At 42.9% G+C, this 16,762-nt stretch overlaps 1 protein-coding gene across 1 annotated transcript in view; it reads left to right on the top strand.

The window, feature by feature from the left end:
• Window positions 1-15,080, top strand: part of LOC109472010 (CUB and sushi domain-containing protein 3-like) — a gene marked incomplete at its 5' end in the record, with an annotated part of 31,331 nt that extends 16,251 nt beyond the window's left edge. Inside the window, 12 exons of the mRNA XM_019771581.1 lie at window positions 510-677; window positions 945-1,078; window positions 1,466-1,622; window positions 5,210-5,386; window positions 5,613-5,789; window positions 6,837-6,965; window positions 8,346-8,638; window positions 9,020-9,287; window positions 10,074-10,259; window positions 11,114-11,215; window positions 13,800-14,063; window positions 15,061-15,080. Coding sequence (XP_019627140.1) covers window positions 510-677; window positions 945-1,078; window positions 1,466-1,622; window positions 5,210-5,386; window positions 5,613-5,789; window positions 6,837-6,965; window positions 8,346-8,638; window positions 9,020-9,287; window positions 10,074-10,259; window positions 11,114-11,215; window positions 13,800-14,063; window positions 15,061-15,080 — 2,075 coding nt within the window. The remainder of the gene's footprint in view (window positions 1-509; window positions 678-944; window positions 1,079-1,465; window positions 1,623-5,209; window positions 5,387-5,612; window positions 5,790-6,836; window positions 6,966-8,345; window positions 8,639-9,019; window positions 9,288-10,073; window positions 10,260-11,113; window positions 11,216-13,799; window positions 14,064-15,060) is intronic.
• Window positions 15,081-16,762: the final 1,682 nt, after the last annotated feature.

The following is a 16,762-nucleotide window of genomic DNA, read 5'->3' as shown; positions in this document are numbered from 1 at the left end:
GGGTCCTCCTCCACTAACCCTGCCAATCCTGATTCGATCTGAGCCTCCGGCCCAGGAAGCCTATAACAAGCTTTCAGCCAATTAAAGACACAGCTTTCACTTGTGGAAAGCTAAGGGCAAAGGTCGTTGGGAATCCGACAGCCAATCACGTTACGTCTTACATCGCTGGTTTGGGTTTCCTGTAATATGGCGGCTGGTAATGTTTTCTCAGCCGGCGTCGAACAGCTTCACGAACACCAAAAAAGCATGCTGCAGGGACTGCTTGATGGACGAGACGTGTTCCTTAGTGTGAGGACAGGCGGAGGGAAAGGTCTGTGCTACATGGGCTTTCCAGCCGCAGCCAGAGCAGCGGCGGAGCTACAGTCTCAAGATAGAGCATGTGCCAAATAAGGCAAGCTCATTAATATGTATAGGCTTCCTGGGCTGGAGGCTCAGATCGAATCAGGATTGGCAGGGTTAGTGGAGGAGGACCCTTTCGGGCCGAGCCACTAACCCTGCTCGGGAGGGTGGTCCGGCGTTGACTGCCCCAACTAACGGAGCTCTGAGTCCTCTCGGGCCACACGCCTTCCCTACCGTGGTCACCTTCACCTGTAACCCGGGATACGTACGGAGTGGTGCTGCTGATACGACATGCCGAGCTGACGGAACACGGAGTAATCCTGTTCCAACATGCACAGGTGTGATGAGTTTGACAGTCATATCAGTACAGGCAGTTTTAGCTATTAAAATGTGATATTTTAGCACCTACCCTGTTCTCGTGGAAAAGTACGAAGGGGAGGCTCTTTTCAAGATTCAATTGTCAAAAAAGTTTTTTTTTCTGACGGAAGTCCCATTTGACTTCAGTGCATTGCATTTTGTATAGTACCTAATTATTTGTATCACTTATTTGTCAGTATATAGTTACTGTACCTAGGTATCAGAACATGAATATTTTGCCGTTTCAGTTGGACAATGTTCGACGCTGACGGCCCCGGCTAACGGAGCTATCAGTACCACAGCGACTTCCTACAATACCGTGGTCACCTTCACCTGTAACTCGGGATACGTGCTGAATGGCGCTACATCTACGACCTGCCAGGTCGGAACATGGAGTGATCCTGTTCCAACATGCACACGTAAGATGAATTCGGTACTAATATAGATTACGCTAATAATTTCTAGCGAAATGAATTTTTGACGCCAATACTTTAGTGGTGAGAAAATAAGAAGGATTGGCCCTTTCAACATTTGATTCTTGGCAAATAGACGTCTACTTACGATTGGTGACGTCGCTCTTTATACATGTAGAACCTATAATGCCAGTTAGGTAGGTTTGTGGCCAAAAAAAAAATCGATTCCTCATCTGGAAATAGCTATTCTACTCAACAGAAGACATACATACATTAAATTTGTGTGTTTGTAATATACATTGTTTCTGTTTGTACTTTCCCTTGCAGCGGTCCAATGTCCGGCTCGGGCGGCCCCAGCTAACGGAGCGGTGAGTCCTACCGGAACGGTCCCCTACCCGAACGGGGTCACCTTCACCTGTAATACGGGATACACACTGAACGGGGTTACTGCTCCGACGTGCCAGGCTGACGGAACATGGAGTAGCCCTGTTCCAACATGCACACGTAAGACGAGTTTGATACTGACATGTAGTTTTTAGCAAAATGGAGTGTGTTACAAGCGCACGCTAAGAGCAAAAGAGGAGTCGTCCATTTTTGATATTTAAACGTTGTCAAAAAGACGTTTTTTTAAGGATGTCTCGTGGCCAAGCTGACGGAGCATGGTCGTGACAGAATGGATCTCATGTGGAGATCATTTCTACTTTTACTTCATATTCGATGTAATGGACTCATAGAAAAAGACACATATTGTCAGGTGCACGTTTTCATGCAAAAAAATATTATACTGTAAGGCGGTTTTGCCAACACCAGGAGTGGTAGTTTTTGTCTGACATGGTTCCTAACCCCCCCTCCCTCCCAATGCTGAGGAATTTGACTACAAAAAGAACCAGAATTTTGACAGGGCCTGCCTCAAACGACTTGCGTAATGTTTTGGAGTCTTATCGTTACAATATTGCCTTGTCCTTCCTCTCATTCCTTCATCTCATTTTTTCATAAAAAAAAAAACAATTTAAGTCAAAAGCCGTGATAACTACCTTCACACGTCATAACGGTTGTCTCAAACGTATCGCATTATGTCACTACATACACTACATAAACTAGATACTTCTAATGAATGAATGAGATAGAGGGTCGCTATCTCAGTAAACTTATAAATAGTATATTACCCCCTTTTTATCTTTCAGCCTCCACGCTTCCACCAGCATTACGTAAGTGTGCTTATATCTTATTCACAATCTATGTAGCAGAAAACTTGAAAAAAGAACAAGATAGAGTTACAACATTATGACTATATGTAATTTAAATACCGTGTAATGTTGATGGGTTTTCTCTGATGATACTTCACATTGATAAATATGTGTATTTACAATGCATAAGGTATGCACAGAACTTCATATATTGCAGTGACATTGATTACAAGCAATGCAAATGCTCTTTTTTCGCACATTCTATGTAAGGCCATGTTGATTTGATTGTATTGATGACATCTTCCGGGAACCCCAAAACTGACGCGAGCGTGCGAATGAAAAAAAAATGGCAGAAAATGTTTCCTTCATTATGAAATCTACGTGGTCATAAAGGTTGAACAAATGACTAAACTCACAGAGTATGATATGGCAAATAATAATAGACTCATCAATTTCATTTATTCACATTTTCTTCTTTTCCTGAATTGATATCGGCATTCTATGACATTAGTATCGTTCTTCAATACCTTTTTTTGCAACATACGACATATATTTGCTCATTTTGTACGATTTACTGTATGGTCGAAAACTTTTTCGGAAACGGACGAAAATTCATGCGCGCGCGGATGTCACCCATATAATCAAATCAATATGGCCTAAATTCTCTCCTTAGATAATTCAATGTAAAGGTTTCCTTTTTACCATTCTATGTAAATGCTCATTTTTTGACCGTTCAATGTAAATGCTCTTTTTTGACGATTTTATATATATGCTCTTCTTTGACAATTCAATGTAATGCTCTTTTTGACCAATCAACGTAAATGCTCTTTTTGAGCAATCAACCAATCATGCAATGTTGATACTAGCTACAATTGATTCAAACCATGAAGTTATCACTGTTCAATTTCGTGACATGTCAACTATATTAAACGTATCTTTTCAGCCACCCTGTGCCCTTATCCGGTAGACCTGGTCTTCCTTGTAGACAGCTCGGAGAGTTTCAGGACAAGCGGTTTCGATGATGCAAAGCTGTTTCTTCAGAATGTAGTCAACTATTTTACTCTCGGAGAAAACGACACAAGGGTCGGTGTTGTGACGTTCAGCAACGCCGACAAGCAGGTTACTTGGGTTAGGCTCAACGAAAATTACACCAGAGTCGAACTCTTGGAAGAAATTGGCAACATTCCCTACGACAGAGGCAGTACCTACACAGGACTTGGTCTCGATTACGTGCGCAACAATTCCTTCCTCGAAGTAAACGGCCGGCGGAGTAGTACTCTTGACTTTTTGGTGGTATTAACCGACGGTGTACCTGAGGACGACGTCATCGTTCCCTCTCAACTGATACGCGACATGGGCATCACCGTGTTTGCTGTGGGAGTTGGCGAGGAAAGTGACATTAGTCAAGCAACTCTAGAAACTATTGCTGGTGATCCGAGCAGGGTGTTCAGACTGACGGACTATGACTTCCTTATGGACGACTCACACGCCGCACCTATAAGGGAGAACATTTGTAACGGTGGGTACCACGCCTGTAACAGTTCCTCTTGGCGTCCTGCCCAGTAGTCTATGTCCTATCGGGCATACACTTTCCTAGATGTGGCACTGCTCTAGCACTGTCGGGCAATGCCAGTGCTGCATGACCAGGCTGATAGAAGCTAGAATGCAACTGTGTCGACGTGACTCCTAGATGTCCTACCCTGTTGAACAGATTTGATTTGGTTTTTAGATTTGACAAGATGTTCCTTTCTCTACTTTCCATTTCAGCGATCCAATGTCCAACTCTGACGGCCCCGGCTAACGGAGCGCTCAGCACCACAGATACCGCCATCCGGACCGTGGTCACGACCACCTGTAATACGGGATACCAACCGAGCGGCGCTGCTCGTACCACCTGCCAAGCTGACACAACATGGAGTAATCCCGTTCCAACATGCACACGTAAGATGACTTTTGACTCAACATTTACAAAACAGCGCAATCAATGAGCCTTTACACACCTATACTATACATGCTATATAAGCCTCGGTCACAACCCGCCGTACGTGCTTCTGCATGCTGTCTACGTGCAAAAACGTGGGCAAACGTAGGGCATCCGTCCGTGGTAAGTACCACCTCCGTACGGAATCCAACGGATATGGGAGTACGCAGACACGCCGTAGAACATTAAGTGCATGTAAAACCTTTTCTACGTGCGGTCTGCGGATTCACTGCCCGTGCGTGCTAGTACGAGCGACGTGCGTGCCCCGTATGGAGGAAGCACTTGTGAGTACGGCCTCCTTACGGTAAAGTTGCAATCGCACAGAGATCGTACGTTGTGAGCACGTACAACTCACCACTTGCGCAACGAACGATGCACGCAACCGCTCACGGCCAGGCGTGGCGTGCAGACCACACTCTTACACCTTGCTAATCGAGCGAGTGAAGTGCGTCGATTCCACTCCTTTACCACGTTTTCAGAAAAAAACGTAGCAGACGTAGCCTCCCAAAAAAACGTACGGACAAAAAGCACGTACTAGGGTTGTGACCGAGGCTATAGCGATGTGATCATGAGAAGTGAACGTTCAAACATTCGCAAACAGACGTCTACTAACGACCATCGTACTAGATATGTTGGTACCAGTATACAGTACCCAAAGGGCCCTTTGTTGTTGATTACTCATCTAAATGTAACATACCCCACTGTACAAAACGCATATATGAGATATTGTGAAGTTCGCCAAAAAACAGTTACTCAAGCAACTGGATATGATTTTGAAAACGTCAGACGTTTCAGCTAGTATCCACTAGCTTTCGTCAGTGACTGAGAGACCAGAGGGGAAAGCAGGTTTATATACACAACCTGTGAAGTACGTAGAATGAGACCAATTGTGAAGTACGTAGAATGAGACTTACTTTTACTTCACATTGCAGCGGTACAATGTTCGGCTTTGACGGCCCCAGCTAACGGAGCGGTGAGTCCTACCGGAGCGGTCTCCTACCCGAACGGGGTCACCTTCACCTGTAACCCGGGATACACACTGAACGGCGTTGCTACCCCGACGTGCCAAGCTGACGGAACGTGGAATAGTCCTGTTCCAACATGCCAAAGTAAGTTGACCTCCAAACAAAATAATAAAATAACAAAACGTAGTTTATACAATTCGACATAAATAGATAGGATGAAAAATAGGAAATGTGTATGTGTGTGTGTGCGCGCGCGCGCGTGTGTGTGTGTGTGTGTGTGTGTGTGTGTGTGTGTACACCTGCATGTTTAACATATTATGATTTTATATGCAGGCTTTGCAGAGGATTTTTTGTTCACTTTCCATTTCAGCCAGAACATGTCCGGCTCGGCCGGCTCCAGCTAACGGAGCGGTGAGTCCTACCGGAGCGGTCTCCTACCCGAACGGGGTCACCTTCACCTGTAACCCGGGATACACACTGGACGGCGCTGCTACTCCAACTTGTCAAGCTGACGGAACATGGTTTAGTCCTGTTCCAACATGCACACGTAAGGCGACGTTCACGTTGATATGTATGCTAGCGTTGAACATCAAATTGTAGTTAAGAAACGTACCCACACCCTATATTATATAATGTTAGAAGCTTTAACACTTAAGGTAAACTCGTTATTTCACAATATTGAAAAGATGGTGGACAAATATACAAAGTGTCTATCAAACGAGCAAGCGTCGTGTTAGGATTTCCAGTTAAAAAATAACGTTAGATCCGTTAATCATAAAAGGTTATTGATAATTGCAGCGGTCCAATGTCCGGCTCGGGGAGCCCCAACAAACGGAGCGGTGAGTCCTACCGGAGCGGTCTCCTACCCGAACGGGGTCACCTTCACCTGTAACTCGGGATACGTACGGACAGGCGCTGCATCTGCAACCTGCCAAGCTGACGGAACATGGAGTGATCCTGTACCAACGTGCAATCGTAAGATGACTTTCAAGTCCATCTACATGTATGCTAACATTGAACTTCAGTTTAGACAGATTCACCGCATAGTAAATAGGGTATTAGAAGGTAAATGCATTAATTCGCAAGAATCCAGGAATATCCAAGAATAAAGTTCATTCAGACGGCACAGCGGTTTAACGTTTATTGCGCCTCTCATGCGAAGTGGGGTATGAAGGGCTGTATACCAGTTAACCAAGACTATTTAACTTTTGCAGCCAGACAATATGTCCGGCGTTGACGGCCCCAGCGTTCGGAGTCCTGCGTCACATCGGAGCTAGGTTCTACCTTGACATGGTACCCTTTAAATGCAACCCGGGATACCAACTGAACAGCACTACCTCTACCTATAATTTTTATCCATTGCACTTTATTTATTCTGTATTTGAAAGCCTCGATTCTTGTTGTTTAAAATGGTATCCTATTTAGCATGACCACGCATCGGGGAGCGAGCACTGCGACTGTTTATGTATTGTTAGTGGTTTGCCTAAAAAAACCAAGTGCCGAAATTTCCCTGCCCACAATTTGCTGTCATTATTTGCCATTGCAGCGGTCCAATGTTCGGCTCGGGCGGCCCCAGCTAACGGAGCGGTGAGTCCTACCGGAGCGGTCTCCTTCCCGAACGGGGTAACCTTCACCTGTAACCCGGGATACACACTAAACGGCGTCGCTGCTGCGACGTGCCAAGCTGATGGAACATGGAGTAATCCTGTTCCAACATGCCAAGGTATACTTTAGAATTAATGAATGCAGCGTCTATCAATACGTACGTAGTTCGCCTCCTCTATCTAAGCAGACTTCGGTCTATCTATCTATCTATCTATCTATCTATCTATCTATCTATCTATCTATCTATCTATCTATCTATCTATCTATCTATCTATCTATCTATCTATCTCTCATGATAGTCGGCTCAATGACGTTGGTTGGTTGGTTGGTTCATGTAGGGTACTACATGTATACATGGTGCTTGTGGGACCAGAGGCACGGTCAATAAGGCCCTATTTATACTAAGCCTTGTAAATCGGATTCAGGTAGATAGCATACCTCACACCTGATTAGTCATCTAAATCGTGTCCAGCTGCAGGCCAGTGCAAGCTACAATCCTTGTAGCCTGTACCAGGCTTCGGGAAGCGGCTGGGAAGAGTAGAAGTTGGTCAAATAGACACGTAACATGCCAGGAGAGTTTTACCTATTCGCGGACCAGCTACCCTGGCATGTTATCAGGTTATTTGGCCCATATCTACTCATTACTGCCGCTTCCAGAAGCTTGTGAGAGGTTCCAAAAGAGGGAAGCTGGCGCAGTGCGAATGTCAGACGTCAACGGGTCCTGGTAGTGTCGTGAACCGGCTAAGTAATAAACCGGCTAAATATTGAAGTAAATATTTGCAAGTCTTAGTATGAACAAGGAGTAAGTTTCCAATCCTGAATAACGCAAAAAATAATGGAGTGTGTACAAAAGTCACTGTCGTACATATATAGGGCTTTGTCATCAACTGTAACCTGAATATTATCCGCCATGTTGTTTTCATACTCCTACATGCAAGTTGCCATGAAAATCTTAATTTGTGTACTTTTTTTTTAACGGTGTCGCTCAATGCAAGGCCATTGGCCACATCTAGGCATAGAGCTAGCCTGTAACTGTAACAGCAACTCTTCTCCCTGATTCAGAAACATCCTCACAAGTAGTGAGGACTAACTGACCCAATAGGAGGAGCAGGGGTTACGAGGCTGGTCGGGGTACTTACGTCATTATTACTGTAACATCACGTGCAGATATCATAAAGACATGAAAATTTATAGATTTTACTCTATTCTGGTCAAATCAACTATCATGTTGGTTGCGATGCTGATAGGAAAACATTTAACGATTTGGGAAAAAACAACAGCAACGTACACTAGATACCTTTAACCCAGTGTTGACGTCACACTTCAAAGATGCCACGTGACAAGCTTCACTGGGTCAGTCTACTGAGGAAGACCAGAGTGACTGGTCGAAAGCTCTAGGTGAAAGAATTTTTTGTGTTGGAACAAAAGTTTTAACTTTAAACATGTAACTACCAACACAGATGAACTTTCATGATAACAACAATCTGTTTCATCTTAGCTGGGAACTGTGACCGCCTCGTTCGTGAGGGTTGGGACATCGTGTTCCTCATGGACTCCACCAGCAGCGTGAAGTTCGGCAGCGTCAAGAACCTGACCCGCGACATCGCCGACCGACTCCTCACCGACGGCGGCAACACTCGCGTGGGCGTGGTCCAGTTCAGCGACAACCCGGCGGCGATTTTTGATCTCAATACGTACAACACAAAGTCTGCGGTCATAACAGCAATCAATGCGGCTCAACGGCGTAGCGGTGGTACATTTGCCGGGAGTGCACTTACCTACGTGAAAGAGGTACTTATTCTTTCTTGGCTTTCTAGAAAATAACAGTTTGGTTGACAATACGTCTCTAATATTTTTGAAGATAAATGCCATGTTGTAACATGATAATTCATACCGACTTTTGTTACGTCAATGTGACGTCATCACGTACTAGTATACACCTGCATAGAGGTCCAAGCTTGACTAACACTACAGTAGGAAATACAACAATCTCAGAATGTGACTGTCAGGTACTTTGGTGGATACGTTGTTTATTTCATTATTATTATTATTATTATTATTATTATTATTATTATTATTATTATTATTATTATTATTATTATTATTATTATTATTATTATTATTATTATTATTATTATTATTATTATTAACTCCCTTACCATTGTCCACCAGGTTAGCTTCTCTACAGCAAACGGCGGCCGCGCGGAATGGCCCGATGCGCTCATCGTGGTGACGGACGGCATGACGTTTGATGACATCAGCTACGCGTCCCAGGCCGTGCGTGAGCAGGGGATCACCACCTTCGCCGTCGGGGCGGGCGACGCGGTGAACCGCCAGGCTCTGAGGGTCATGGCGGTAGATCCCTACAAGGTTCGGATAGTAACGAATGACACCCAGCACGTGGAGACGGTCGCAGCCATCTGGAGGTGGTTTTGCCTAGGTGAAATAACCAAGCCTTTTTTATTTTTTAATCCCGTTTTATAATTATGTCCTTCCGAATGTTTGCCCTTTCCTTGTCATTTCGTCCTTTTTTTCTCTGCAACTGACATCAAGCCAAACGTTGTACACGTAATTAGTCTCCGACTGTCCAATAAACTGATGTTATGATGGTATCAATGATCTTAATCACATGGGCTGTGCATGCGAATAAGAAACTCATTGACAACTTGCACCACGAATACCACAGGGGAGAGCCACTAGATCACAACAGAGTACATTAGGCTGACATTAGTATGTTCATGGCTGATCTTTGTTTTAGTTTTTGTTTGCTCACATCACATCACATGACATAGTTTTAGACATAGCTAGAGTTTTAGACAATTAAGCGTATACTCTTTGTAGCACATTGTTCCCCATGTACTGCATACAGCTATGCAACTATAGCGCAGGTGTGTTGCAGAGGCTGCGAGTTGCTTACCACGATGCTTTCAAAATCATCATGTCTCAGCCTGCTCTTTGCCCAGTTGGGTGTCGACACCTTCGACGCCAGGAGGCGAAAGCTGACGCACTCTTTTGCGGCTCGCCTCCTGGCGTCGGGTAACGACATCTTCAGTCTGCTTTTACGCTCTGATGCCTTCCCCAGAAGTCAGTTCTGGCGTCGGTACTGCCAGTTGGTAAGCAGACCTTAAATAGGCCTTCTGTTTCTAATAGATGTTCTTTTATCCTTTGTTATTTGCAATTGCCTTCAGACAGTAATTTGCAAGAAACGTATCTTAACTTATTGCAGCCGACGTGTGCACACGTCCCGCAAATCCGGCAAACGGCATACGGCGCGGTACGATCTACCAGGGAGAGAGGATGTACTTCAGCTGCGACGACAACTTCGTCCTGGACGGAACAACTCCCCTCACCTGCACTGGCACCTTCAGCAGTTCCACCGGCTCGTGGAGTAATACTGTTCCAACCTGCAAACGTCAGTAAAACCTTCTTCAAGTTACCCTACTAAACTAACCGCAAACAAATTGAATCTGTCATTACCGTGAAAAGTCCATCTTTCTGTTGAAAACGAATAATGAAAATGAAATGTAGACTGTGCGTTTCCGAGCTCCATAGCTTCTTGTGAGACATCGCAATCTGATTTATTCTAATCTGATTACACATGAGCAAAAACCCGTTTTGTAGGTAGAATTTCAACCTTGTGAACGTGTGTCTGTCGTACCCTTCTGACTGACGTAGTTGTACATTTTACGGACATGAACTGGTTATTGCACTTTTGAACTTTATTGCTCGACAATTGCACATGGTACAAAGAAGTATAGGATACGACCTAAGGCCACACCGATTTAATTTTATTATATGGATGACATCCTCTGAAGACCCCCAAACTAGTGCGCGCGGGCGAATAAAAAAAATTCCGGCCAAAAATAAAAATGCTGCTAAGCCACAGGAATACAAAGCTGGTATTGTAAATTCGCGACAGTACTTAGCGACATATACGACAAGCCGGCACATGCTTGCTTTTTGAGGCATTTATGAATCGGTATGTACTTATGTACTGAGTTCTTGAGTCGTGGAGCTTCGAATTCGATAGCCTGGGTGCCGTCAGGGTTACCACCGGCTCCGTTTTGTCGCTGACTACCATGGACTACCCAGGCCTAGAGCCAGGCCAGAGCCTCGGTGGGGGTGATCTTTTTTTTTTGAGGGCGACAGGCGAAAATCAATGCGCGCGCGGATGTCATCCATAAAATTAAGTCGGTGTGGCCTAATATAGAATAAGACCTCATAAATCCTACTTATTCATATAGTGAGTTTTCTATCCATTTCCAGCGGCGTGCACCCCCAATCCGTGCTTGAATGGAGGGGTGTGCTATCCGACTCCCTCGGGATACCAGTGTCAGTGTCCCCCCGGAATATTCGGACGCAACTGTGGTACGTTTATCAGCTGCATTTTGTAATTCTCTCTGTAAAAGTTACAAACAATTGAAATCGTACAGAAAATATATAGTAAAGTAATTGAGATGGAATAAATAAGTAAACTAGAGTTCCACGATCTCATACCTTCGCCAAATGATGTTAGCCTTTATGACTAAGAAATTATAGATGAATCCCCCTGATTGTGCGAATAGGATCCTATATTGCATCAATTATATCTGTTGATCATATTCTACACCAGAAGACAGTCTTATCTTATCAATGCATGCCATTATAGCATGTCCTCATAAATTATGCAAATGAGGTCCTTATTTGAATAAATTATGTTTAATAATGTTCACCTTCACATAACTTTCAAATATCCCAAGTATGAAATTCCAGACATTACCACTATGTAATTATAACATTTTCTCGTTAATTATGCAAATTAAGTCTTCATTTGCATAATCGATATCTGCCTGTATTTCTGCCGTTCTGCATTACATATATCACAAGCTTGAATAGTCCTCTCATGGAATGCAGCTGATTTATAGAATTTCCTCATCAATTATGCAAATTACATTAATATTTGCATAATTGTAATAACATTATGTCAAGCATCACTTCAGCTACCTACATGCCAAAAATCACGACGATCCATCAATCGGTTCTTGAGTTATCCGCCTTTAAACATTTTTCAACTAATGCCCCTGCAATTCCAGAGCAAGCCGCTAGGGGGTCCAAACTCACGTCACTCGTTCCCCAGCACAAGAGCTACCTACCATCCAAATTTCGTCACCCCAGCATGTCTAGATCACGAGATATCAAAACCGGAAGTTCAGCTGCAGTACCATAACAAGCCGTTAGGGGGCCCAAAATTTAATCAGTTCCACGTCTCATGAAGACCTACCCACCTACCAAGTATCAAGACAATCCATCGTAGCCTTCTTGAGTTATCGTGCTCACACACACACACACACACACACACAGACACACGAACGCCAACGAAAACATAACCTTCTTGGCGAAGGTAATAAACACTTGTTTGCATGTCCAACTTCTCCATCCAACAGATAGAGGGGTGATACGTGTTATATACGAGAACTTAGCAACAGTAATTATACCGACCACATGTATAGTTTTATTTTTCCTGAAGATTTTTTTTGACCGGATATTGTTTGTTTTTACAGCATACAATGCGACAACTCCAATCCCAGGATTGACAACTAGACAGTCAGGTACTATTTGCTTTATTGTTATTCATCCGGCAGCATACATATACCCGGGGCCGTGTAGATCCCTTTACCGTGCCGTCACGGGAGGTCATACCGTCGGCACGCCCAAGCAGGCGCGCGGGGCTTTGCCGATACCTTTCCCACAGTACAGTTACAAGAAGTCTCGCCGTATAGGCACGCCCAGGCTGGCCCGTGCACGTGGGCCGTGTAGATCCATTTACCGTGCAGTCACGGGAGGTCATGCCGTCGGCACGCCCAAGCAGGCGCGCGGGGCCGTGTCGATACCTTTCCCGTACAGTTACAAAAGGTCTCACCGTCAGCACGCCCAAGCTAGCGCGTTGGGCCGTGTAGATTCCTTTATGCATGCATTCGTTAAAACATTATTTTTGGCATTTATTGTTTGAAAATAAAAATTTGTTAGAATGGGCGAATCTTAACAGAATGGCAGGTGATCTTCAGTTTCGTATATACTACCAGTTCAGCATAGTATTACGTTGTTTGCAGCACAAACTATTGGCATTCCTCGAAGCTAAAATGGAAATGGTTTTCTTTTAGTTACAACATAACATAATATGCCATTATACCAATTGTGTCACTTAGATAAGTGTCAAGACTCGTGTTGTTCTTAAACATGATAAAAATGTAGAATTTTCCAAACTTGCAAACAAATGAATTAGAACTGGCTTGTTTGCACGACTTCTTGTCCTAACATTACACGTGTTCTAGTTTTGCCTCAGCTTAGAAAAAATGCCAGAAAATTAGCATCTTGTCAAAGTATTTTACTTTTTTAACGACTCATTACACTGGGTCAGCCAAGGCAGCTCGTGCTGGTAACAGCCAACCTACAGGAATACAGACAAACGTACAAACATACAACATGTAAAAATACATTATCTTCTTATAGAATACAATAAGATAAGAGGTAATACATAAGAGGTGATAATAATACAAAATGAGGTTATGATAAGAATTAATTTTATATAAGTTTGAGTATAAAGTATACGTTTGAATTTTCCGTTACATGTTATATAAGATTTAAATTTAAAATTCATTTATATATTCTGGAGTTATTGCTTCAATTTTTTGTTTATGTTTGTACTTCAGTTAAACCTCTGTTAAATTTTAACATACCGTTTCTAATTTATTTACCAATTACTTATTGTTATTTATTATTACCATTTGATTTGTTACCATTATTACAGTTGTCAATTAATCTAGTCGGGAGAAGATCACGGACAAGCCATTATGGCTTCTTATCTTTCCCCTGCATATCCTATTTTACTGTAATATGTTCATTTTATTGTTCTTTTCTCTGATTATTTGCAAACAAACAAACAAACAAACAAACAATTTTACCGTTCATGTAGGTACTGGTTCTGGGCTGGACAGGCTGAACGGGCCAGGTTGGGACCTGGTGTTTCTCCTGGACAGTTCGGACAGCGTGGGGATGCCAGGCTTCCTGAAAGTTCGAAATGTCACCGAGAAAATCGTCGAGAGGTTGCCACTACGTAACAACGAGACGCACATCGGTCTGGCGCAGTACAGCGATCAAACTAAACAAGAGTCCTTGCTGAAAAACTATCAAAACAAGAACGCGACCCTTGAGAAAATCCAGGGCATCATGCCATTGGGTGGAGGCACTTTACTTGGAGAAGCCATTACTAAAGCTCGAACGGTATGCCACACTCGTATTATTGAAATTGTCTATATTAATCTGTAAACCTCGAAGGTTAATACCTGTTGGTAGGAATTTCCTCTCATGTCTTTTGTTCTTTTGAGCCAGATAACATATAGAACCCTTGTCTCATGATAAGACTGAATAGCATAGTTCTGTATTTACTTCATTTCCTTAGTTCTTTAGTGGTTCTCTGTGTCACTGAAGCTAAGCGTTCTGGTTCACTGTGAACTGAAGCTGGGTGTCCTGGTTCTTGTGAGAACTCAATCAGTCGGCTCTTGTTAACCCTAAACAGTACACCTGGGGTCCGCGCGGACCCCAGCACTATATATGCTGTAATATTTTTTTGTTTCTAAAGATTTTTTTCTGAAATTTCAGGTAATTGTTACCCACAAAGACAAGTTGTCCCTCAATATAGTACAGAAAACCCCGTTTCCCCCATTCTTAAAAATATTTATATCTGATTTTCTTTTGGGGTCCGCGCGAACCCCAGCCGGCTTTCGATCGTAATGGATACACTGGCGTTCTTTTTTATGCACTTATCGTATGGTCACCAAATTTTTAGAGAATTGTGTACTAATAGAATTAAATTCTAACAACTTTGGTGTAATTATATATAATTGGTTTATTGTTTCAATTGAAAGCAATACACTAAAATACATTGCAGCGACTTGTACATAGTACAAGTCGCTGAATTATGCATATTAGGCAGTTACAAGAAATGAATAAAACACTTGATAAAATCTATAGAAACTACTATACATTGCAAAATAATTAAAATAATTAGACAATAATCATAATAAAAATTACCACACACTGATAGATTACCTGACGTTGTTCAGAAGTGCAGTGAAGTATGGAATGGGGCTGTTTTTATATCTGTTGGATCTTGCCATCGGAATACAGAGCTGATTATTGCCCTTTAAATTTCTGTTGTGAACATCTTTCCGTAGCGGGGGCAACCAGTTTCTAAACGTCGGCGAATTCAACGGAGATTTGGCAAATTTAAGGCTTAGCGATTCTCGTCTAGTTTTCAAGGTACAGAGGCCAAAATGGGAAAGGGCTTCATCATAACATGAGTATTGAGGGCCTAAAATTATTCTTAGAGCACGTTTCTGTATTCGTTCTAATTTATCGGGTTGTTGATGTGTTATATTGGCATTCCATACAGGGGCAGCATATTCAACGGTTGGTCGTATGTATAATAAATAGATTTCGCAAAGGTCGTTGATGGGAAGGCCGAAACGTTTTAATTTCTTTAACCAGTAGAGTCGTGAGCTTGCTTTTGTCGTAATGACCTCTACGTGCTTATCCCATTTCATATCCGCTGTCAACCACAGTCCAAGTATGCATGCCACTTCTGTATGCTCAAGGACTTTACCATTAAGAAGGATATCGGGGGGAGGAGGAGGGTCATTAATAAAAGTGATGTTCATTATTTTGCACTTATCTTCATTTAGTGACATATGATTTTCTGACGACCACATTTCAAGTTGATTAACCGATGTTTGCATCGAGGTTGGTACACTTAACAATCTGCTTTCCTTTAAAGTCAGATCATCTACGTATTTCCATCTATCCACAAAGGATTCCATTGCCTCATTTACAAATACTAAAAAGAGAACAGGCCCTAATTTGGTTCCCTGAGGAACTCCTGATGAAATTCTCTCCCAACCAGAAGTTGCGCCTCTGTACCGAACACACTGTGTACGTTCACTGAGAAAATCACTTATCCATGGTACAATAGAAGTACGTACACCACAAGTTAACAGTTTATGGATTAATACTGTATGATCAATTTTATCAAATGCCTTGCTAAAATCAGTTAACAGGACAGTCTGGATAGTTTTAGGGGTGTCGGCGCCAAGAAGTATTGAGTCAACCAAACTAGTGAGGTAGTGAACAGATGATCGCCCCCTTCTACTGCCATATTGGTTAGGGTCAAGAACGTCGCTTATGTCAAGAAGGATCCATTTTGTGATAAAAGATTCAAACGTTTTTATCAAGATAGAAGTGAGTGATATGGGACGCAGATTTTCAACTGTTGCAGGGCTTTTCTTTGGAATGGGTGAAATTATGGCTTCTTTCCACTGTTTGGGTATTCGTCCCTCATCCAAAGAACAGTTGAAAATATGTGCCAATATATCACTCAATTCAACGGCAAAGGTTTTGACAATCTTGGGGGACAGATTATCGGGACCACAGCTTTTTCTTGCATCAATGCGTTTTAAAATTTCGTAGACCTCCCAGGAATGTACTTGTGGTGGTCTGGAAGGAGAAGGTAAGTAAGATGGCAATGATTCAGGATCTAAACATGGAAGTTGGTTAACGATGTCTGAAAAGTGACGGTTGATCACATCAGCAATCTCCTTGTCCGTTAAGGACGTAGCGCTGGGGACGGAAACTGATAAGCTACGCCGAAAATTTAGTATATTTCGTAGATGCATGTGCCACTTAGCTGGGTTCTCCTTCTTAAGCACCTGAATCTTACGCAAATAATGTCTTTTCTTTGCCTTCACACACAAGCGATTCACATTGTTTCTAAGCTTTCTATACAATGGCATATTTCCAGAGTGAAAAGCCCGCTGTCGCTTCTTGATAACAGCTTTAATTTGGGGAAATAATTATGCCATCTTGGATTTTGACCAATGACGT

This window comes from Branchiostoma belcheri, unplaced genomic scaffold (genome assembly GCF_001625305.1).
Source record: "Branchiostoma belcheri isolate BF01 breed outbred unplaced genomic scaffold, Haploidv18h27 scaffold260, whole genome shotgun sequence".
Taxonomy (NCBI): domain Eukaryota; kingdom Metazoa; phylum Chordata; class Leptocardii; order Amphioxiformes; family Branchiostomatidae; genus Branchiostoma; species Branchiostoma belcheri.
Note: the sequence above shows the minus strand (reverse complement) of the source record. Positions and strands in the feature narration are given on the sequence as shown.